The sequence below is a fragment of the Tamandua tetradactyla genome, chromosome 4 (genome assembly GCF_023851605.1).
Source record: "Tamandua tetradactyla isolate mTamTet1 chromosome 4, mTamTet1.pri, whole genome shotgun sequence".
In the NCBI taxonomy this organism is placed as follows: Eukaryota; Metazoa; Chordata; class Mammalia; order Pilosa; family Myrmecophagidae; genus Tamandua; species Tamandua tetradactyla.
In genome coordinates, this window is record NC_135330.1 from 187281245 (window position 1) to 187306791 (window position 25547).

At 38.8% G+C, this 25547-nt stretch overlaps 1 protein-coding gene across 9 annotated transcripts in view; it reads right to left on the minus strand.

Annotated features, from left to right (window-relative positions):
- ZDHHC20 (zDHHC palmitoyltransferase 20) overlaps window positions 1–19619 on the minus strand; it is a 96480-nt gene extending 76861 nt beyond the window's left edge. For 5 of the 9 annotated variants that reach the window (XM_077158832.1, XM_077158830.1, XM_077158829.1 and 2 more), the window contains exon 1: window positions 18627–18952. In XM_077158832.1, coding sequence (XP_077014947.1) covers window positions 18627–18744 — 118 coding nt within the window. In that variant the 5' untranslated portion in view covers window positions 18745–18952. Of the gene's footprint in view, window positions 1–18626; window positions 18953–19132; window positions 19307–19399 lie in introns of those variants that run through there. The other 4 variants (XM_077158833.1, XM_077158835.1, XM_077158825.1 and 1 more) reach the window with 4 other exon arrangements.
- Window positions 19620–25547: the final 5928 nt, after the last annotated feature.

The following is a 25547-nucleotide window of genomic DNA, read 5'->3' on the forward strand; positions in this document are numbered from 1 at the left end:
CTTCTGTTTCTGGTTAATTTTGCTCAACATAATGTCTTCAAGGTTCATCCATGTTGTTACAGGCATCATGTCTTGATTCTGTCTTACAACTGAGTAATATTTTATCATATGTATATACTGTAGTTTATCTACTTGTTTACTGATGGACATTTGGGCTGTTTCTATCTTTTGTGGATCATCAATAATGCCACTATAAACATCGGTGAACAAATGTATGTTCACGTCCCTGTCCCTAGCAATGGGGATGCTAAATTATATGGCTATTCTATATTTAGCTTCCCAAGGAACTGCCCAACTGCCTTCCAGAGCAGATGCACCATTCTACATTCCCACTAACAGTGAATAGCTCTACCTCTTTCTCCACATTCTCTCTAGCATTTGCAGTTTTCTGGGTTTTTTGATTAAGGAAGGCCATTGTGGTAAGTGTGAGATGATATCTTGTTGTGGTTTTGATTTGCATTTCCCTAATAGCTAGTGAAGTTCAGCATCTTTTCATATGGTTTTGAGCCATTTTTACTTCCTCTTTGGAAAAGTGTCCATTTCTTTCGCCCATTTTTAAATTAGGGCAAAAATCTTTTTTGCATGTATAGAAATAATGAGTTTTCATCCTGGATGTATGAATATTGTGAAATAATTCTCCGCCTGTCTATAATATCCATCACTTTTACCTCTAACTTTTTTACCTTTTCCTTTACCTTAATTTCAATTTCTTGGACCTTTCAATTTTTTCCCCTTTACCCATCACTGTACTTTCAGTTGTATCTCTTCTCCTTTGGGCATCTTGTAGTTTTCTATATTGTTTGTATTAGTTAGGGTTCTCCAGAGAAATAAAACCAACAAGAGATAGCTGTAAATATGAGATTTATAAAATTGTCTCACACAACTGTTGGGATGCAACAGTTCAAAATTCACATGGCAGGCCATGAGGCAGGCTGGGTGGCTGAAGAAGAGATAAAAATTCTCTCTTCTCCCTTAAAAGTCTTCGACCGACTGCATTAAATCCAACTGACTGGAATATCTTGTTGAGGAAGACACACCCTAAATTGATCACAGATGTAATCAGTCACAGATGCAATCAACTGACTGATTATGTATTAAACCAGCCATCCGGTTTAACCAGACACAAAATATCCTTGCAGTAATGGTTAGGCCAGTGCTTGCCTGACCAGACAATCGGGCACCATCACCTGGGCAAGTTGATTCCTGAACCTAACTATCAAATTATCTTATTTTCCATTTCTTTCCTGAGTTTGCATAGTTCCCATTTACTATTTCTGTTGAGATTTTTGAATTTGTGATTGGTAGGTTCTTTTATTCAGCAATCACTTGTCTATTTATATTTGATTTATGCTAGAGCATTGAATTATAGTTTCTTCTTTGTTGTATTTGTTTGCATTGTTGTCTTTTCGTTTGTTCAAATCTTTTATTCTCATTTTATGGTTTTTAATCAAGGGAATTTGTGTGGATGTGTGGATCTGTTTTAATTATTGTTCATGTTGAATTATGTTGGATTTTCACAGACTGGCATTAGGAAGTAGTCCAATAGGAGAAAGGGATATTTGAATAGCTTATTTGATTTCTTATTTCTTCTACTGACAGCCTTCTCCTGCTGCTTCAGGGAAGAGCAGTTTATTTTCTAGTTGGATAGTGCCTTTTTATTTATCCTGAAGATACCATCCATCTTCAGGCTATTCCTTACTTTTAACCATTTCCTTCTTTTCCTTTACTAATAAGTTATCACCAAACACGTCTAGCTTTCAGGGTGCTTCCAGAAGGGGTACCTTCTAAAGGCTGCCACCTCTAGTCCTAATCATTTTCAGCTCCTGGGCTGACTGATTTTATTTGCTTTTATCTAAGTTGTATGGCTTTTAGAAGGATGTGTGAAAAGGTCTGAATTGAGGCAGCCACCATTAGTCAAGTTAATTTCTTGAGTATAAGTTGAGGACAAAACATGTATTTCCTTCATACAGTTAATGGGAGGTTTAAAATAATACAGACAGGACAACACAATCCTTAGTGCTCGGTAAATACTCAGTGAGTATTCTGGATGATCATGACCATTCCGGGCTCTTTCAATGTTGCTCATTGAAGAGATTAGAACATTATCGGACAAATTTCATTTTTTCCAGTGCTTCCACATAGAGTTTAGACTATATCATCTTATGTTTAGCCTGTATTCTAAAATTTTGTATGTTACAACTAGGAACATTTGCTCCCAAAGTGTACTCTGAGGCTTGAGGCTCGAGGCTCTAAACGGAGAGTGAAAGCAAGAAGGGCTACTTGTTATGGAGATTATGTAGATCAGGGAGAAACTAGGTGAGGAGATGAACAGGTGTGCTAAAGCCCAAATCCAAGTCTATGAACCAAACCACACTGAAACAAGAAACAAAGAAAAAGTAGAGAATTTTTCATGAACTACATTAATTAAATTTTTAAAAATTAAAGTCTTCACTGAGATTATATTAGAACATTCTTTTCTATAAGAAATGATAATGATGATAGAGGGTAGTTTTCAGAGAATAATTGCCCTTATTATATAGTACAAAGCCAGCAAATTAATGTTGTTTGCTTCAATTACATTTTCTTCAATGTAGTAACTATAAGACCTTCAACAATATACTTAGTTATGAATCTTTGCTAAGAGACCAATAAAACAATGCTGAAAAATCTTACTTGTAAAAAGTTAGAATTAAAAAGACATAATACACTAAATGCTAGACTCACGGTAGGTATACAATTGGTAGCTATTATTAGCATTTTTTCCCTGACAATTCAAGACAATCTCCTCACCTGCCTAGTGAATGGTGTCTGAACTCTAGGTGCAGCTTTGAGATTATCAATGGCTCCTTCCCTGTCAGAATCCCTCAAGTTCTACCTTGGCTCTTGGGATCAGGGAAGCTTCAGAAGGAAGGAGGCTTTTGCTTAATGGGAAAAACAAAAACAACAGAGGGAAATGCAGTGAGGAAAGATTAAATGACTTTTCCTACTTATCCTGTAGGCAGTTGAGCTGTTTCTTATGAGGAACAAAAGGCAAGTGGTAGGAATTAGCTATTATTCCTCATGTCAATTGTAATAGCACTCTTATCAGAAGTACAGTCCCTTCAGTCCTAATCTCTCATCCATACCCTATTCCACCACGACTGGAACTTCGTTTAAATAGATGTTTCATGAAAAAAGGATCCTACTGTTAAAACAAAAAATAGAAAACACTAGGCTAAACAGAGTTACATTTCATTACAGAGGCTCTCTCAAAACTTATAAATGCATATGAACATAAATATTAAAGATGGGGATGGCTGCATGAAGACCAAATGCATTTGACCATGGACATTTACACATCTTTGCATTCTCATCATCAAGGGCACTGTAAACACTCCATCACTGCTTGTTAAATGAATGAATTAATTAATAGACAATGTTAGGAGAGTATCTGCATTAAAAATTGTGAATTATTTACAATATGGAAAACATTCCAATTCCCTTCCACAATCATCAGAACAATCAATGCATTCACTCAATAAATAATTACTGAGTGCATATTTCATTAGGCCCTATTTTAGGTCTGGAAATACAGTGGAAAACATATTACTAAGGAAAGAAGCACAAACAAAAAGTATAGGTCAAGTAGTAGTTTAAGTGCTATGAAAAGTAAAGAAGGGTAAGGAGACAGAGAGTTAAAGAGGAAGTATTTATTTTATATGGGAAGGTAGGAAAAATCTGTCCAAGAAATAACTGAACAGAAACGTCTATGAAGAAATGTGGGAGGAAAGCATTCCAGGCAGATGGAACAGGAAGTGCAAAGATCCTCAGGAGGAGGATGCATGGCCTGTTAGATGAAAAGCAAGGAGGCCTGTGTGGCTGAAGCAGAGTGGCAAAAATGGAGAGATGAGGTCAGAAGTACTGAAACCCAGTGAACCTAAAATAGTAAATCTGAAAAGAACTACACTGGACAGATAGTAGTCAAACAGTCAAATGCAAAGGACAAGAACAGAGTTCTCAAATTGCAAGAGAACAACAAGGTGTTATGTACAAGTTAGGTTTATATCAAGAACGTAAGGGTAGTTAGTTTAACACAAAAAAATCAGTTAATGTAATACAGCACATTAACAAATCAAAAAGAAAACAGCACATGATCATAGTGACTGATACTAAAAAAACACTCAACAAAATCTAGCATTACTTTCCTAATAAAAACACTTCAAAAGGCTGTAATCAAAGGAAACTTTCTCAGTATCATAAAGGGCATATATGAAAAAGCCATAGTCAGCATCATACTCAACGGTAAGAGACTAAAAGCATTCCCCCTAAGATCAAGAACAAGACAAGGATGCCAACTGTCATCACTATTATTCAACATTGTGCTAGAAGTCCTAGCTGGAGCAATTAGACAGGGGAAAGAAATAAAAGGCATCCAAATTGGAAAGGAAGAACTAAAACTTTCATTATTTGCAGACGACATGATCCTATACTTAGAAAACCCTAAGAAATCTACAACAAATCTACTTGAGCTAATAAATTCAGCAAAGTGGTGGGATATAAGATTAATGTACAAAAATCAGTAATGTTCCTATACACAAGCAATGACCTGAGGAGACTATTAAGGAAAAAAATTCCATTCAAAATAGTGACCAAAAGGATCAGGTATCTAGGAATAAGCCTAACCAGGGAGGTCAAGTACTTGTACACAGAAAAATACAAAACATTGTTAAAGAAATAAAAAACGACCTAAATAGACTGAGAAACATTCCATGCCCATGGATAAGAAGGGTGAATGTTGCTAAAATGCAAATTCCACCCAAACTGATCTATAAATCCAATGCAATGTTAATCAAAATCCCAACTACCTACTTCAAAGACCTGGAAAAACCAGTTTTCAAATTTATTTGGAAGGGAAAGAGATCCAGAATAGCTAAAGATATCGTACAAAAAGAGAACAAAATGGGAGGACTATCATTTCCTGACTTTAAAGATTATAAAGCCACAGTGGTTGAAAGAGCATGATACTGATGCAAACATAGAAGTATCAACCATTGGAATCAACTCAAGAGTATGGAGATGGACCACAAAATCTATGAACAGATAAAGCTCATGGAGTACTTGGGCCACGTGCATTGGATCAGTTGAAGGACCAGCTAGTCTGGCTGAACCACATCTCGAGTCCGAAGTGAAAGGAGAAATGATTGCACTAGTGGGATCGCCTGCAAGATGATTCAAGTGAAGCCTCAAGCAGGCACCAGGAATTGAATCCAGGTCTCCAGCATGGCAGTTAAAAGAAATACAGACTTCCGGGTCAAGATGGCGGCTTAACAATGTGCGCGTTTTAGTTCGTCCTCCGAACAACTACTAAATAACCAGAAACAGTACAGAACAGCTCCTGGGGCCACATCAGTGACCAGACACACAGCATATCCCAGTCTGGAACAGCTGGACAGGCTGCGAGCCCCTCCCCAAAACCCAGGGAGACTCTGCCAACGTTAAAGGTACTGGTGGGACCTGCAGTCAGACAAGCGCCACATACTGGGCAGGATAAGAAAAACAGAGTCCAGAGACTTCACAGGGAAGTCTTTCAACCTGCTGGGTCTCACCCTCAGGGAAAACCGACACAGGTGACTCTTTCCTCCTCATAGGAGGCCAATTTGGTCTGGGAAAATCTGGCTGGGGTCTATAATATTTAAGCAGACCCTCCTTAGTGTGTGTGTGGGAAAGGCACCACACAAGTAGGGCAAGAAACAAGAAAACAAGAACTGAAAAATTCTCCTCTGTTAAACAAAACTAAAGCTAAAGGTCCAGATAAAGCTGAACGGAATGTCAAAAAACAGACAGACAACAAATTCATCCAGCAAGAAAACCCTAGATAAAAGAAGTGAAAGCAATCTCCAGAATAAACTAATTAAGGTAATTAAATGCCTAGACACCAGCAAAAAAAACCAAATCACACTAGGAAAATTGAAGTTATGGCCCAGTCAAAGGAACAAACCAACAATTCAAATGACATAAAGCAGCTGAAACAATTAATTCAGAATGTATGAACAGACATGGAAAACCCCGTCAAAAACCAAATCAATGAACTGAGGGAGGATATAAAGAAGGCAAGGAAAGAACAAAAAGAAGAAACTGAAAGTCTGAAAAAACAAATCACAGAACTTATGGGAATGAAAGACACAGAAGAAGAGATGAAAAAAAACAATGGAAACCTACAATGGTAGATTTGGAGAGACAGAACATAGGATTTCTGAACTGGAGGATGGAACATCTGAAATCTGACAAGAAACAGAAACTACAGGGAAAAAAATGGAAAAATATGAGCAGGGACTCAGGGAATTGAAAGACAATATGAAGTGCACGAATATACGTGTTGTGGGTGTCCCAGAAGGAGAAGAGAAGGGAAAAGGAGGAGAAAAACTAATGGAGGAAATTATCACTGAAAATTTCCCAACTCTTATGAAAGATTTAAAATTACAGATCCAAGAAGTGCAGTGCACCCCAAAGAGAATAGATCCAAATAGACATACTCCAAGACATTTACTAATCAGAATGTCAGAGGTCAAAGAGAAAGAGAGGATCTTGAAAGCAGCAAGAGAAAAGCAATTCATCACATACAAGGGAAGCCCAATAAGACTATGCACAGATCTCTCAGAAGAAACCATGGAGGCGAGAAGAGAGTGGGATAATATATTTAAATTATTAAAAGAGAAAAACTGCCAACCAAGAATTCTATATCCAGCAAAACTGTCCTTCAAAAATGAGGGAGAAATTAAAACATTTTCAGACAAAAAATCACTGAGAGAATTTGTGACCAAGAGACCAGCTCTGCGAATACTAAAGGGAACGCTAGAGACAGATATGAAGACAGAAGAGAGAGGTGTGGAGAAGAGTGTAGAAAGAAAGACTATAAGTAAAGGTAAAAAGAAGGAAAATTAGATATGACATATAAAATCCAGAAGGCAAAATAGTAGAAGAAAGCACTACTCATGCAGTAATAACACTGAATGTTAATGGATTAAACTCTCCAATCAAAAGACATAGTCTGGCAGAATGGATTAAAAAACAGGACCCATCTATATGCTGTCTCTACTCAAAGGACACGAGGCCAAGGACACAAATGGACATTTACACACCAATGTTTATAGCAGCATTATCAACAATTACCAAGAGATGGAAACAGCCAAAATGTCCATCAACAGACAGTTGACTAAACAAATTGTGACATTTACATAAGATGGAATATTATGCAGCTGTAAGACAGAATAAAGTTATGAAGTATGTAACAATATGCATAGACCTTAAGGACATTATACTGACTGTGATTAGCCAGAAACAAAAGGACAAATACTGTATGGTCTCACTGATAAGAACTGACATTAGTGAATAAACTTGGAATATTTCCTTGGTAACAGAGACCATTAGGACATAGAAATAGGGAGAGATATTGGGTAATTGGAGCTGAAGGGATACAGATTGTGCAACAGGACTGAATATAAAAACTCAGAAATGGACAGCACAATACTACCCAACTGTAATGTAATTATGTTAAAAGACTGAATGAAGCTGCATGTGAGAATGATAGAGGGAGGAGGGGTGGGGACATAAATGAAATCAGAAAGAAAGATAGATGTCAAAGATCAAGATGGTATAATCTGGGAATGCCTAGAGTGTATAATAATAGTGAAATGTACAATGTACAAATTTTAAAAATGTTTTGGCATGAGGAAGAACAAAGGAATGTCATTATTGCAGGGTGCTGAAAATAGATGATAATTAATACTTTAAAGCGTCACTTTATGTGTGAGACTAAAGCAAAAAATGTTTATTTGTTACAAAATTTATATTTTGACTAGAGCATTTCCTAATATAACTCATGTAGATAGTTTGATTGAATGTCATAAGTACTTGGAATCTCAGGTAGGACATGAGATTTTGTTGGTTTGTCCAGAGTGATGCCCCGATGAATTCCAGAGTGATTTGATCAGTGACTGGAAAAGTGTTTGCAAGCCCCCTTCGGGGAATGGTGAGAGTGGGGAGAAATTCATCTTCCCCAAGTTGAATTCTTGATATTCTCACAAGCAGTGTGGACAACCAAAGCTATAGGCTGACCCCCAGTCTTGGGGTTTGTTCACATGAAACGTAACCCCACAAAGGATAGGTCAAGTCTACTTAAAATTTAGGCCTAAGAGTCACCCCCAAGAGAGCCTCTTTTGTTGCTCAGATGTGGCTCCTCTCTCCAGCCAACATGACGAGCAGTCTCACCACCCTCCCCCTGTCTGCGTGGGACATGACTCCCAGGGGTGTGGACCTTCCTGGCAACGTGGGACAGAGATCCTGGAATGAGCTGAGACTCAGCATCAAGGGACTGAGAAAAACCCTAGAAGGAGCTGAGAATTAACATCAAGGGATTGAGAGAACCTTCTCGACCAAAGGGGGAAGAGTGAAATGAGACTAAGTGTCAATGGCTGAGAGATTCCAAACAGAGTCGAGAGGTTATCCTGGAGGTTATTCTTATGCATTAAGTAGGTATCACCTTGTTGTTCATGATGTAGCAGAGAGGCTGGAGGGAACTGCCTGAAAATGTAGAGCTGTGTTCCAGTAGCCATGTTTCTTGATGATGATTGAACAATGATATATCTTTCACAATAAGACTCTGTGAATGTGAAAACCTTGTGTCTGATGCTCCTTTTATCTACTATATCAACAGAAGAGTAGAACATATGGAATAAAAATAAATAATAGGAGGAACAAATGTTAAAATAAATTTAGTTCGAAATGCTAGTGGTAAATGAAAGCAAGGGGTAAGGGGTATGGTATGTATAATCTTTTTTTTTCTCTGTTTATCATTTTATTTCTTTTTCTGTTATCTTTTTATTTCTTTTTCTAAATCGATGCAAATGTTCTAAGAAATGATGAATATGCAACTATGTGATGATATTAAGAATTACTGATTGTATATGTAGAATGGAATGATACCTTAATATTTTGTATGTCAATTTTTTTTAATTAATAAAAAAAGTTAAAAAAAAATCTATGGACAATTGATCTTCAATAAGGCCCCCAAATCCACTGAATTGAGACAGAATAGTCTTTCAATAAATGGGCATGGGAGAATTGGGTATCAATAGCCAAAAAGAATGAAAAAGGACCCCTACCTTGTCCCCTACACAAAAAATTAATTCTAAAAGGATTAAAGACCTAAATGTAAGAGCCAGTACCATAAAACTTCCAGAAGAAAATGCAGGGAAACACCTTCAAGGTCTAGTAATAGGAGGTAGCTTCTTAAACTTGATACTTAAAGCACAAGTAGTGAAAGAAAAAAATAGATTAATGGGAACTCCTTAAGATCAAGAGTTTCTGTGCCTTGAAAAGGTGAAGAGGCAGCCAACTCAATGGGAGAAAATATTTGGAAACCACATATAGTATAAAGGCTTGATATCCTGAGTACATAAAGAAATAATACAGCTCAAAAACAAAAGAACCAACAACCCAATTACAAAATGAGCTAAGGATATGAATAGACACTTTCTGAAGAGTAAATATAGATGGCTAAAAAGCACATGAAGAGATGCTCCTTTTCATTAGCCATAAGGGAAATGCAAATCAAGATGACAATGAGATACCACCTCACACCTATAAGAATGGTTGCTATTAAACAAACAGAAAACTACAAGTGTTAGAGAGAAAGTAGAGAAATTGGAACACTTATTCACTATTAGTGTGAATGTAAAGTGGTGCAGCTGCTGTGGACGACAGTTTGGAGATTCCTCAGAAAACTAAATACTGAGTTGCCCTATGACCCTGCAATACCAATACTTAGTATATACTGAAAGCAGTGACATGAACAGACAACAGTATGCTGATGTTCATAGCAGCACTATTCACAACTGCCAAAAGATGGAGACAATCCAAATGCCCATCAAGAGAAGAGTGGATAAACAAAACATGGTATATATATATATGATGGAATACTATGCACCAGCAAGATGAAACAAGGTCCTGAGGCATATGACACATGGACGAACCCTAGGACATAAGCTGAGTGAAATAAGTCAGACACAAAAGGATATATACTCCATGATTCCACTATCATGACTTTGGTAAAGTCAATGAAAAATGTCTAAAATTGAGAGTGCTGCTGATTGTGCAACCAAGTGAGGATAATGTAAGACACTGCTTGTTTATTTTAGATATTATCCATGATGTTCAATAAATGGAGGGAACTGAAGGGTACAATAACTGAGAAGCACAATGGCGAACTGTGATACATTTATATGATGGAATATTGTATGGTTACAAAAATGAAGGATGCCAATATATGACAGAGCAATTTAGGAAGAGAATAAAAAAGTATTTACAAAGTCTCCTTGGGGATCTGAGAAGAAAGAAGGAAATATTCAACTTCCCCATTTGGGGAATTTCTGATATTCTCGCAGGCAGTGGGGAAGCAATTCAATAGGCTGAGCCCTTGATCTTGGGGTTCACCCTTATGAAACTTATTCCTGCAAAGGAGAAGCTACGTCTACTTCTAATTATACCTAAAAGTCACCCCCAGAGAACCTCTTATTTATGTTGCTCAGATGTGGCCTCTCTCTCTAAGCCAGCTTGGCATATAAATTCACTGCTCTTCCTCCTACGTAGGACGTGACTTGTAGGGGTGTATATCTCCCTGGCAATGTGGGACAGAACTTCGGGAGTGAGCCTGGACCTAACATCATGGGTTTGAGAAAGCCTTCTTGACCAAAAGGGGGAAGAGAGAAATGAGACAAAATGAAGTTTCAGTGGCTGATAGATTTCAAAGGAAGTCGAAAGGTTACCCTGGAGGTTATTCTTATGCATTACATAGATACCCCTTTTTAGTTTATGGTGTATTGGAATGGCTAGAGGGAAGTACCTGAAATTGCTGAGAGCTGTGTTCCAGTAGCCTTGATTCTTGAAGATGATTGTATAATGATAGAGCTTTTACAAAGTGACCATGTGATTGTGAAAACCATGTGTCTGATCTTGGTGGTCAATGAGAGGGAGGGGTAAAGGGGTATAAGAGGCATGAGTTTTTTTTCTTTTTCTTTTTCTAGAGTGATGCAAATGTTCTAAACATGATCATGATGATGAATATACAGCTATGTGATGATATTGTGAGCCACTGACTGTATACCATATATGGACTGCATATGTGAAGATTTCTCAATAAAAGCATTTCTTTAAAAAAGATAAAATAAAAATTAAAAAAAAAAAAAACCAAAAATGAAGGATGTCAAAGACATGCAACAAACTGAATAAACCTTGGGAACAATGTGTTGTACAAAATTACCCAGAGACAAAAGGACAAACATGCTTAGGTCTCTTTCAGAAAACATTTATTAGAAAATTGGAGCCTTTTAGATTGTAAGCTCCTATAGCAGCCACACTTAGTCTGAAGTTGTAAATGTATTCTGGATATTGGGATGCTGAGCTATATGTGTATCAGCTGGCATTTCCCTGGGACTCTGAGTAACTCTGTGACACCTGGGCCCAGAGATGGAGGATTGCAGCCCTGAAGGCTGGTGTACCTATGTATAATAATAAAGTAACCGAAGGGGAGATCAAGCCTCAATTAGAGTTAAAAACAAAGCCAATCTGGTTGGGTCTAAGGTAAATCAGAGTACAGGGTAAAAGCTACAGTGTATGTACTCTAGATCTTCACCTACTATATGGGACCAAAGGCAGAAATGTCCATTATGTCTAGAACTTAAATTTTCTGTAACACATAACCTATATCAGCCTGTCTGGATAGCTCATTTGAATGAACCAGACTCCTGGGGTCCAGAATGATAATGAGGCCTTGTAGTTCTATAAAGCTTGTAATGCTGAGATACATCTCATATTGTGGTGAGCTGATACTTGGGAGGTTTTGGCGGAGCCCCTTGAAGGTCCAAAGTTGGGGGGGAATGTCTCTCTGGCAGTACGGGGCATGGCTCCCAGGGATGGGTCTAACCCTGGCACCATGGGACTGATAATTCCTCCAGACTAAGGAGAGAAAAAGAGGCATTAAAAGACACCTAAGGAAAAAAATAAAAAAGGTGGGCCACGGTGGTTCAGCAGGCAGAGTTCTCAACTGCCATGCTGGAGACCCGGGTTCAATTCCTGGTGCCTGCCCATGCATAAAAAAAAGACACCCAAAAAGGTGAAGTGTTGGTGGTTGAGATCGGGTGGAGTCGAGAGGCAATTCTGGAGGCAACTCTTGTGCACGCTTCAATTAGATAGCACCGACTGCCATGGTTTGCTAAACCCCAACCAGTATCACTCCTGTTGACTACTGAGAACATGTAGGATTCGAACTGAGAGTCTATAAAGATATCATACACTAAGTTTGCTTTCCTGGAACCTATAATTCCCAGACAGAGGGTTCCTAGCTCAGATAAATCCTGAAACCCAGAGGGACCTGTCTTTCCAAGATTATCAAATAATTACATTCCCCTATTCTTTAGTCTACACCCCTTCTCAACGAGAAGTTAGAATGGGCATTGCCCAAGGATCGCTATTCACTGGGAGAGGGATCAGGGAAGGAGGAGGGATAACAGAGAGAATAAGATTTAACAAACAAGAATGACTGCTGAATCATTATATTCTGTCAAGCTTCTGTGTTTGGGAGCAGCCAGAAGAAAAAGCCTGAGATGGTAGAATAGCAGCCTATGACAAATTCCAGTATCTGTACTGTAACTACTTGTTGAAGTGTGCTTTGAAAATTATTGCTCTTTTCTTTCTTTCTTTTGTATATATGTCATATTTTACAATTTAAAAATTCTGGGTTTTTTTAAAGGCAACCTACAGACTGGAGAAAATATTTGAAAACTATTTATCCAATAAGGGGTTGATATCCAGAATCTTTAAATAAACCCTACTACTCAATAATCAAAAGACAAATACACCAATTAAAATTGGTCAAAAGACTTGATTAAACATTTCTTCAAAGAATATATGCAAACAGTGCAAGAAAATATGTTCAACATAATTAAATCAAAATCACAATAAGATAGCATTTCACACCCACTGCAATGGCTATTGTTTTAAAAAAGTGGAAAATTACAAGTGTTGGAGAGGATGTGGAGAAATAGGAACATTTGTTAACTGTCAGTGTGACTATAAAGTGGTATAGCTGCCATGGAAAACACAATGGTGGTTCCTCAGAAAATTAAGAATAGAATTATCACATGAGCTGGCAATTCCACTTCACAGTATATACCAAAAAGAGCTAAGAGCAGGGACTTGAACAAATATTTTCACAGGGATGCTCATAGAGCCATTGCTCAGTTGCCAAAAGATGAAAGCAACCTAAGTGTCTACCAACAGGTGAAAAGATAAACAAAACGTAACGTATACATACAATGGAATATTATTCAGCCCTAAAAAGGAATGAAGTTCGGATACATGTGACAACATGGATGAACCTTGAAGACATCATGTTGAGTGAAATAAGCCAGGCACAAAAGAAGAAACACTGTATGAGCTCAGCGACAAGAAACAACTAAAAGAAGGAAATTCAGAGAGTCAGAAACTAGAATATACAGATTACCAGAAGCCGGGGTGTGGTGGGGGCAGTGAATGGAGAGTTAATGCTCATAGGTACAGAGTTTCTATATGGGGTATTACGGAAAAGTTTTGGTGGTGGTGGTGGTGGTAGCACAACATTGTGAATGCAATTACAAACTATGATTAAAAGGGTAAAATTTAGCATAGTATATATGCTATTAGAATAAAAGTTTAAAAAATAAACATGAATCATTTCTGTATTAAGAATCCACAAACAGCTGTCTGCTTATGCTGAATCAGTCTAGAACTTACCAATCTGTTCTTAATTGCAATATATTTAAAACAGGAAACCAAGTAGATGATGATTTGAGGACGTTTTGAGATTAATGTTACTGCTCACTTGAATGTCAGTTTTAAATATTTCTCCTACTAATGCAACCAAAAGTATGAATATATAACCAACATAGCATGTGTAGAAAAAATATTTCTAATGATTTAAACTCATAGTAGTCCTAATCTGTGTAGCATTATGAAAAAATGCCTGGCTAAAAAGTTTTGTTTATTTGCTTATTTGACATATATTTTTAGGTTTATTGAGTTTGTGAGCAGCATAAAAACAATCATTCCATAGTTACTTCTTCATTGTGGCACTGAAACATTTCTATAAAATGTATTTTTAAAGAAACTTTTAGACCCAGCTGTAGTAGTCAATGAAGTATAATATTTCAACATTAAGACTTTCTATTACATGAAACCATAGAAAAATTTCAACACTTTCACTTACTCTGTATAATGGGTGGCAGTGTGTGTGTGTGTATCTTTGTTTTTACAAAGCTGAACTATGTAATAATACTAGGTAACACATGGCATGACTACTTTATGCCATAAAATATGTTGAAATAAAAAGCACACTTTGGCCATAACAGATGCTAAGAATTAAAACTCTTAAATCAGTGGAACAAAAATTAACGAGCAGCATCCTCTCTTTGGAATGAGGTCATTATATAATTAAAACATTTAATCTAAAAAAAAAAAAACCAAACATGAGGCTATACAATACAATGAACCCTCATATAAACTATGTTCTATACAGATAATAGTATACTTGTAATAGTATTTCATCAATTGTTACAAATGTACATTAATGTAAAATATCAATAATAGGAAAACCACGTGTGTGAGATGTACATGGGAACCTTGTTTTTTGCATGTTTATCTGTAAAGCTACAACTTTTCCTTTCAAAAAAAAAGTAAAAAATACATGTATTTGACTAAACAAAATAACAACATTATGTTAGGTTTATAACATATAAAATGTATGACAACAGAATAAAGGTTGAAAAGAACATAATGGGAGTATGTTTCTATAAGGTAGACAAAAAATAGTATATCACTTGAAGATAAATTAAGGTAAGTTAAATATGTAACAGTATTTTATTATATCCCCCCCCCCAAATTCATGTCATTCCTGCAACTTTAGAAAGTGACCTTCTTTGGAAATAGGGTCACTGCAGATTCAATCAGTTAAATTGACTCAGAAGAGAATGGGGTGGGCCCTTGTAAGAAAACGAGACACGGAAACAGACATAGAGAACAAGATGTGAAGATAAAGGCAGAGAGTAAGAGTGATATGTCTACAAGCCAAGGATCACCAAGGATTGCCTACAACCACCAGAAGTTAGAATGCCTGGGACAGAATCTTCTCTAGAGAATTCAGAGGGAGCATGGCCCTGCTGATACTTTCATTTCAGACGTCCAATCTCCAGAACTGTGGGAGAATAAATTTCTGTTTCTCAGCCACCCAGTTCACGGTACTTTGTTATGGCAACCCTTCCAAACTGTTACAGCTATAAACCCTAAAGAACCACTGTGATGGTGAGGTTCTGGTGTCAGCCTCGCCAGGCGAGAGGTCCAGTTGTCTGGTCAGACAAGCACTGTCCTAACCATTGCTGCAAGGATATTTCATGGGTGGCTGATAAACCAGAAGGTTGATAAATCATCAGTCAGCTGACTGCAGCTGTGGCTGATCAATCTATGATCAACTAAGGGCGCACCTCCAACAAAGAAGATAATTTTATCAGCTGGACTTGATCCAGTCAGTTGAAGACTTCTAAGGGGGAAGAGAGAATTTTCACTGCTGCTTCTTCAGCCAGCAAGCCGTCTCCGACCGAGACCCTTCATCAAAGTTGCCAGTTTCACAGCCTACCCCATGGATTTTGGACTCTTACATTCCCATAGTTGCGTGAGACACCTCTATAAATCTCTTATTTACAGATCTCTCCTATTGGTTCTGTTTCTCTAGAAAACCCTGGCTAAAACCACTAAAACAACAAAAAGTTACAGCTAATAAGCAAACAAAGGAGATAAAATAAAAATCAAGTAACCCAAAAAAAGAAAGAAAAAGAGGGAAAACAGAACAAAGAACAGATGGGACAGATACATATAGCAAGATTATAGAGTTAAACTTAACCATGTCAGTAATTACATTAACAGTAAACAGTTAAAACTTTCTTATTAAAAAGCAGAAAATTTTAGAATGGATAGGAAAGGCAGAAAAGCAATTATCTGTTACTTGCAAGAAAAACGTTAAAAATAAATATATAAACAAATTAAAAGGACAAAAGAAGTCATACCATTGTAACATTAATCAAAAGAAAGGTGAGAAGCGCTTTCAAAAATAAACAAATTACCAGTGGATGCATAAAGTCATTTCATAATCATCAAGAGGACATAATTCCAAATGTTTTATATACCTAATTACAGAGTTGCAAAACACATGAAGCAAAAAAGTGACCAAATTGCAAGCAAAAATGAACAAATCCACAATTATAATATCTCCCACGATAATTAATCACTAGAACAATAGACAGAAAACCAGCAAGAGTATAGAAAATGTGAGCAATATTATCAACCAACGTGACCTGACACTAACTCATAACAGCAAAATAAACTGCTGAATACAGAATATATTTTTCTCAAGTGCATATGGAACATTTGCCAAGAGAGGCCTCATTCTAGACCATAACACAAGTCTCAACATATTTAAAAGGATTTGGTTCATACAAGATAGGTTTTCTGAAGACAATGGAACTGGATCTGAAATCAGTACAGAAAGGTCTCTGGACAATCCCAAATTACTGGAAACTAAATAACATACTTCTAAATAATCCATGGGTCAAAAAAGAAAGCAAAAGCGAAATGAGAAAATATTTTGAACCCAATGAAAATGAAAACATATCAAAAGTGAAAAGTGGCTAAAGCTGTACTCAGAGATAAATTTATAGGACTAAACATCCAAAAATAAAGATAAGAGGGTTCAAATCAATGAACCCTCGGCTTCCACATTAAGAAACCAGAAATTAAATTAAAACTAGAGCAAATTAAACCCAAAGCAAAGAGAAGGAAATAATAAAGGTCAGACATCAAATAAGATGGAAAACAGAAAAACAACAGAGAAAAATGTTTAAAAGCTGGTTCTTTTGAGATTAATAAAACACTTAAGAATCAATTAGGTCAAGATAATGTGCTGAATGTTTAAGTTACTTATATCTTGGCTCATTCTAAATTTAAAGAAGTTATGAAGGAGACACAGGGAAGTATTCTATATAGACTCACAGTCCCACTCTACTATTATCTCTATTCAAAAACTGATACAAGACATATTCACCCTTGGAAAAATCACGTAGCTCTCCCAAGATATAAGTTCCTCAGAAGTAAAATCAGGGGACTCCTTCCATGCAAAGACCCTGTACAAGTCAAATAAGAGGTACAGCTGCAAATGACCACAACCGGGGGTTCTGATAAAACCCGGTAAAGCTCAATCAGCACAGTCCATCAAAATAACCATCTTAACCAAAGAGGAAAAGGTGGTCAATCCAACTATAACTAAATTTACATGTTTAAATATCAGGTTGGGGGAAGAAAATCAAAGGCCAATTTCACTAACGACTTGATTTTTAGCTCTCCGCTCAGCACCTACGTGAAATGGCCATCTTAGACCCATCACTTTTAAGTTAAACTCAATTCTGTCTTCAATATTACTTCCAGTGAGGTGGATTTTATATATAAATTTGCAAACCTTCATTTCTGCCATAAGAAAGAAACAATCTACTTCTTTAAATAAGTGAAAGCCTACTCTGGGCCAAGTATTTTTTTTTTTTTTTTTTTTTTTTGCCTGCGCTATTTAGGAACTTTCCTCCACTGCCTTTAGGAGAAACTACTCGTACAAATGTACAAACAGACCTCCCTTAGTTAAGGTAACCAAGAAAAAGATAATGGGGCTATGTGTTGTCTCATCCATCCTGTCTTAAAACAACCTTTTGCATAAGTTACAGGATTCAGGCTAGAAGGAAATGAACTTTAAAACGGGTCAAGCGCCACCAAAACTGCCCATGTTTACCCTACGTCTACACTGCCTGCAGCACAGGAGGTCACGGAAAGACACCCCGACTTCCCACCCGCAATGGCCTGGTCTTCGGGTAGGAGACATTCCTATCCGCGCTGTTCCGACCGGGACAAAAAAAAAATAAAAACAAAAATAAAAGCAAAACGAGAAAGAACAGATTTCTTTATTCTGAAAGGTAAAAGCAAACAACAACTTTCTACGAAGCTCGACTACTCCCGCTGGCAGAAAACCTTCCTGACCGCCCGTTAGGGGAGAATGAGGAACGTCACCGCTTCCCCGCGGAAACCAGGAAGCGATCAACGCCCCGCTTTCCGACACCCCATCCCGCCCCGGGGCCCCGGGAGGAGGCGGGTCCGCTCGGGGCGCCCCCAGCACCCACCGGGACGAGGCCCCGCGGCCCGCAGCCCTCGCGCGCTGCGCGGGCCTAACAAAGGCGGCGAAGAAGCGCCCTCCGGCCACCCAGGAAGCTCAGGTCGCGGCGACCCCGAGGCCCAGCACCCTTCAGACCCGCGTCTGGGCGGGCCTCGCACCCACCCCGGGTTCCTGAGGCGCGGCGACCCGGCGCAGGCCCGCGACCAGGCGGCGGCCGCAGACCGCAGAGGCCCGGCCTGGCTCCCCGAGCCGCCGCCCAGCCGGCGCCCCGTCCCGCCCGACGTCCAGGCCCTGCCCCCGGCCCCCGGCCCCCGGCCCCGGCCCGCCGCGGTCCCCGGCGCCGCCCGGTACTCACACACGCACAGCTCCACCACGTACGCGTAGTAGGACCAGACCACCACGAAGGCGATGAAGAGCACCGGCACCCAGCCCACCGCGCGCTGGCAGCAGCGCCAGAACGTCCACGGCGCCATGTTCTGCCGCCGGCGGCCGCACCCAGCGCCCCTCGGCCTCCCGGAGACCCTAACCCCCGGGGGCGGCGGCTCGGGCGTGCCCGGCGGCTCCTCGGTCTGCTCCTCCGCCTGCTCCTCCGCCGCCAAAGAAGCGCTGTAAGCGAAAGGCGGAGGCGCCGCCGAGACTCCGCCCCTCGCCGTGTCCAGCTTGGTCCCGCCCCCACCCGCACCCCAGGCCCTCTCCCCCTCGCCCCCTCCCCCGCGCCCGCCCCCGGGCTAACTGTGGGGCGGGGCCCGCGGTCGGCTCCGCCCACGGCACGTGGCCGTCTGGTGGGGCGTGGGCGCGCAGGTGTGCAGGGCAGGTGGCGGCGATGGGGGGGGGGCGCCGTCGTGCCTTAGAGGGACTCACCTGGATTGATGAAGGCGGGGATGACTTGCGGAACGAGGCTCAAGGGGGTGGGCTGGGCTATCGAACCTGATTCCTTAGCTGGTCGGTGGACCTTGAGTGAAAAAAGGGGCCCTTCTGACTTCCTCGTGTACACGCTCCCTCTCCTAGCGCCCAATGGACCCTGTCTAGTTGGGGCGCGTCTCCAAATGTGACAAGGCTATGCCCTACCCCAGGGTGTTGGCGAGGAATATATATTGTTATAAGCTTCTTCCAGTCATTCTGACGTACATTTCTGGTTAAGAGTGCTTGGAAATAATTTGGACCACGTTTCAGACAGAAACCCTTCGTTTTTTTAAGATGGAACCGGTAGATGCACGAGATTTAGGATAAAACCACGTCCAGTCCGTCACCTTGACTTGAAACCCAAATTTAAGGTTGCGTTGCCGGAAGCGGAGAATGTAAACGGTTCCCTCTCTGTCCCCCCAAATGAATATCAAAAGTTTTTAGATTCTAGAATTTATTTGCAACTGGAGAAGCTGGCTGAGCAATGTCTGTAATCATAATAGAACCCAGAGGCATCACTGTGAAGACATCATAATACAAGGCCGAAAGCTTTACTGGCATGTCAGTTTTGGTTAGACTGCGATTTTAATTAGCTATTGCTCACTAACATCTCTGTGAAGCAGACTTCCCCCTCTGCCTTACAAAGGCAGTAAAAGCAAATGATTATTTAACCCCTTCATACTAGTGCTAGAAATAATGAAGGAATGTAAAATATTGTCTTCTCACAGATTTTGTGCCTTAAAAGTCGTAGCAGTTAATGTCAAGTTGACTCAAATTTTCCAGCATTAACGTCGATGGTAGATGGAATTCAGCTTATTTTCCAGAGGGGCTGGTTAGGAGGGTTAGGCTTCAAGACGGAATTTTGACTGACATTAAAGAACATAACTTAAAAGCACTTTCTCCTTACACCATCTCTAGGTATTAAAATTATACTACTAAAATTCAGCACAAATATCATGATGTCCTCCACAAACCTTTCCTAATCACATCAGCTTTCCAGGAACTCTTCTTTCTGTTATGCCATTTTGTTTACAACATATAATTTTGGTACTAATTGTAAATGAGTCATCTTGCCTACTATCTTGGAAGCTCCTTCAAAGTAGAATGTATTTCTTGCACATTCTGTTTAACCCACAATGCCTGCAAATAGGAAAAATTCAAGTATTGAATGGACATTTGAAGGCTTCTGTTGTGATCCAGCTGTTTGTCCTGATTTCACACTAGACTTTGATTTCTAAATGACTGCTACATGTTCTAAGAAGGCATCGGCTCTATAAGGGATCTAGAAAACATTTCTGAATGTGTTTTCTTGTTCTAAGGTCATTCCATTGAAGACGTATTTTCATGCTTTGGAGAATTTGTCTATCTTAAACAACTATAGACATGGAAGGGTGCAAGGGTAGTTCAGCAGTAGAATTCTCGCCGGTCATGCGGGAGACCAGGGTTTAATTCCCTGTCCATGCACTTCCCAACAAACAAACAAAAATTCAACAAATGATGCTGCAATAACGGAATGCTCTCATGGAAAACTAATGAAATGAGATCCTGCCATACAGCATACAAAAATAAATAAATAATCATAGACACAAATTAATGTTTTTTTGGCCTGTAAGCAATAAAAGCCAGCATCTTGAACTTCTTTATCCCTGGTGGACTGATGCTTTCCTCTATTTATGCTAATGATTGTGGCAATAGTGAATCATGTAACGGCTTTAGGCAGGACAGAGATATGAACAGAATTACATTTTATTACAGTCCCTCTGGCTGTGCTGGGAAGGATGGTTTGGAGGGAAGAAAGTCCAGAGGCGGAGGGACCAATTAGGAGGCTGTCGCTGTCGAGTAGGCAAGCAAAGACGCTGGCTAAAGCTAGAGTTATGGCAGTGGAGAAGGTGATAAAGTCATTTATGCCTTCAGATCAACTGTGACTCACTCACCTTGCTCCAAAAACGTTGCAATGATAGAGGTAAATGTAAGGAATAGAAAACTAAAGAGACAAATTCTGACTTTAAAAAAAAAGGTCTGTGGATCAAATGCAACAGAAAAGCTAATTGACAAGAAGGACCGAAATCAGAGGCTATTTGGCTCCTGGTCCAGAAACAAGTGCTAGTGGCCCTGTGGTTAGGACAGTGGTGTAGTGAAAGTGAAGGTATGAAATCAGAGCTTTGAAAGTGTCAAGGGAGCACCCCAAACTCCCATTGCTCAACAAAGGAGGCTGAAAAAAATGTGTGTGTATCAAACCTTGGGATCGTGGCTTTAACAAGTTGCAGACCTAAGGCAAGGGAAGGACACAGTGTGGCCCTGACCTGGAGGTCAGCCAAGCTACCGGTTTGCATGGCAACTGGCCATTTCTGGCACCATCCAGGAGCTTCAAATTACCACTTTGAGATCTAGTTCTAGTTCTGGACTGAGCTGGGGAAGAAAAAGGGCAAGGAGAGGCAACTTCAAAACCAGCAAGGTGGGCAGTGTGACGGTGCTCAGTGGCAGAATTCTCGTCTACTATACCAGGGATCTGGGTTTGATTCCAGGGGTCTGCCCATGAAAAAAAAAAAAACCAGTAGGTTTATGGAAATCATTTATAGTGAAGAAGGAAAAAAACATAATTTTCAAAATTTGTCTGAAAACCACAATTCCAAAACTCATGATGAAATAGAATACTAAGAAAAATGCAAATAAAATTGAGTAATCAAAACTTGAATTCACTCAAAATAAAGTTGATTTTATGAATCAGTCTGACAAAGACTTTTTTTTTTTTTTTTTGGTGGGCTATATGGCAGGATCACATATCATTCTTTTTCCATGTGACTATCCCATTATTGTGGCACATTTGTTGAATTTTTGTTTGTTTTTTGTTTGTTTGTTTGCTTGTTTGTTTTGGGAAGTACATGGGCTTGGAATCAAACATGGATCTCCCACATGGCAGGCAAGAATTCTACCACTGAACTACCCTGGCATGCCCAACAAAGACATTTTTTTTTATTGTGAAATATAACATATATGCCAAAAAGTGATAAATTTCTAATTTTAACAAGTAGTTACAGAACAAATTTCAAAATATGTGTGGGTTACAATTCCACAATTTCAGGTATTTCCTTCTAGCTGCTCTAAGACAGTGGAGACTAAAAAGAATACTATAATGATTCAGTAGTTATGCTTATTTATTAAATCTTATCTTCACTATTGCAACTCCTCTTTCTCCTTTGAACCTTCTCCCAACTTTTGGGGATATTTGGGCAATGACCATTCTAACTTTTTTCATGTTGAAAAGGGATGACAAAGACTTTAGGTGCGTGGTCCAGGAATCGAACCTGGGTCTCATGGAAGGTGAGCATTCTACCACTGAACCACCCGTGCACCTGGTGACAAAGGTTTTAAAAACAGTATTTGGCATGCTCAAACAGGTAAATGAAGGAATAACTTACATCTGAAAAGAACAAGAAATTTTGACAGGATAAACTCTAGTTTGGACTACAGAAGAAGGTTTTAGAAGTTGAAAGATAGTACATCCCGAACAGAACACAGAAAAAAAGACATTTTTTAATATGAAAAAGATGTGGAAGGTAATACATTGCCAGGTTTCAACATACATCTAAGAAGAGTTCCAAAAGAAGAGAATGAAAGGAGTGTCAAAGAAACAATTTTTGAAGAGATTATATATGAGAATATTCCAGAATTGAAGACAGACATTAAGTCCATATATCAAAAGGGCTCTTGACTATCAGCCAAAATAAATAATGATAAATTTATGCATAGACTCAGAGTCATGAAACTATTGATATGTAGAATAAAGAGAAACTTCAAGAGTCCAGAGACAAAAGTCAGGTCACCAAAGGAATACTACTTGGATTGAAAGCAGACTTCTCATTAGATAGGAGACATCAGAAGACAATAAAGTAATATTTTCAAAGTACTGGGGGGAAATTACTGATATTCTTGAATTTTATATCCAGAGAAATGATCATTTAATAGGCAAGGATCATTTTTAGACATATAAAGACTAAGAATGTTTACCACCACTGACTCTAATGAAAGAGCAATTAAAGGTACTTATTTGTAAATTTAGTTACCGATAAATGTAAAATTAAAATAAATTTTATTTGTGTTTAAAAGGGGTTAAATGAAAAGCTCTGGTCAATAATAAGCATTTTAGAAAAGAAAAGAGTATTATGTAACATGTAGTAATTATGTCATCATTTATTCAACTGCTGTCTCCTCTCCGTGAATGAAAGGATCTTATCATGTAATTACCTAGATGAATAATTTTAGATTCTGTTGGAAAATTTGATAGTTTAAGTATGCTTGTTAAAAACAAGTGTATTCACTGAAAAAAAAAAAACAGAAACAACAATCTTTAACTTTAAATGATCATAGTAGAGAGTAGAGAATAGAGAAAACTTAAGTCCAAAAGAAGATAGGAAAGAAGAGGAAACACACACACACACAGATAGGAACTGTCTGGCTCTTGCTGCCCAAGAGGACAAATAAGCAAAAACCATTCCTTACTCTTGTTTAGTTTAACAAAAGTTTGTAAAACAGAATAAATGCTCTCTTAAAAAAAAAAAAGGTGGGAGACAGAAAACAATGTGCTGACAAAATTCAGACCAGCTAAATTAGTAATTACAATAAATATAGACAGAAGAAACTCCTTTTTATTATATACATAAAAATGCCTGGGGTAAATTGGAAGCAAAATATTAGTGGCGAAAGAATGGGGAGCGGTTGCTTCATATGTGCAGAATTGAACTAAGTTGAACTTAAGCATTTGGAAATGGACAGAGGTAATGTGGGACCCAGAAACACTACTCATTATAAACAGCCTGCTAAGATGGCCTTCATAAATTCCAGGGGAACATGATGCAGTGTAGCTTATGTAACCGGTGATATAATATGCATGTATCTAATCATGTATCGCACAAGTGAAGTCATTTGTTGAAAAAATGTCACTTTTGTGCTGTTTAGTATGTGAAGGACTACTACTCTGTAAGCATCAGAGCAGAGCAGAGGGGAATGATTAAAGTTGATCACTCTACCAGTGGCTCCCCGTGCTTTCTTTCAATTTGCTACCAGATGAGAGAGACCGCCTCGTAAGCTGGGACCTGACAATAACACGTTATTGTGAGACTAATCAACAGTACTGAATGGAGTGTGAGTGTGCTGGGAAGGGGAAGTTTAAAGTCATGTATGTCACCAGAAGGAAAATTGGAGATTAAAACATGGGAATCTATAACACGGTACATCTTGTGGTGGACAGTGCCTGTGATTAGCTGTACAAATATAAAAAAGTTCTTTCATGAACTATGTATGACACTATTATAAGCAGTTAATAATAGAGAGTATATGGGGGAAATATACCAATTGCAAACTATGGACTATATTTGTAACAGTAATATATTTATCTTGTATGCTGTATGGTGGGGGTCACATTTCATTCTTTTTCCATGTGACAATCCCATTATTGCAGCACCATTTTTTGTTGCTTTTTTTGGAGGGTGGGGGTGGGGAAAAATGTGTGAGCCACGAACCCTGATCTCCCACATGGCAGGCGAGAATTCTACCACTGAACTGCCCTTGCATCCCGACAGTAATATTTTAATATTCTTTCATCAACAGTAACAAATGTACCACACCAACATTATGGACAATAATAAGTGGGGATAAGGAGTATGAGAGGATTTGGATTTTCTTTATTTTCATTTATTTTCTAGAATAATAAAAATGTTCTGAATTTGATCATGGGGCTGTATGTACAACCATGCGATGATAACTGAACCAGTTCTTGTATTCTTTGGATGGATTCTATGCTGTCTGAATCTATTTCAATAAAATTACATTTAAAATATTAGCATTTTTCACAAAATATAAAGTATTTTACAAAATGTTTTCTGCAAAAACTTGTGATACTTTATAATCATTGGGGGGAAAAAGAGTTCAATGCCTGCAACAAGTAGTAACTATTACCAGCATTAGACATTCTCAGACCAAAAAAAAAAATTCTCAGACAGGCCTGTGTCTTTGTTTTCTGCTGCGGTGGTGATGACTTCCCATCATATTCTTTTGAATACGTCAGCCCTTCAAAGTGAGTGTGGAGGGTAGGGGGGTACAAGGGTAGTCAGAAGTATGGGGAAATACATAAAACCATGTTTCCCTATTGTTACCACAACAAATATAGACTTGGAGAACTTCAGACCGTCTGTGTCTTGCTTTAGGACAATGAGTCAGGGAAAATTACAAGTCTACTTTCTTTGCTGATGCATCCAGGAGGTTAGAGAAGAAGCAGGAGCAGGTTTGGGGGCAGGTTCAGACACAAGGTTTTCACAATCATAAAGTCACATTGTGAAAGGTATATCATTATACAATCATCTTCAAGAAACATGGC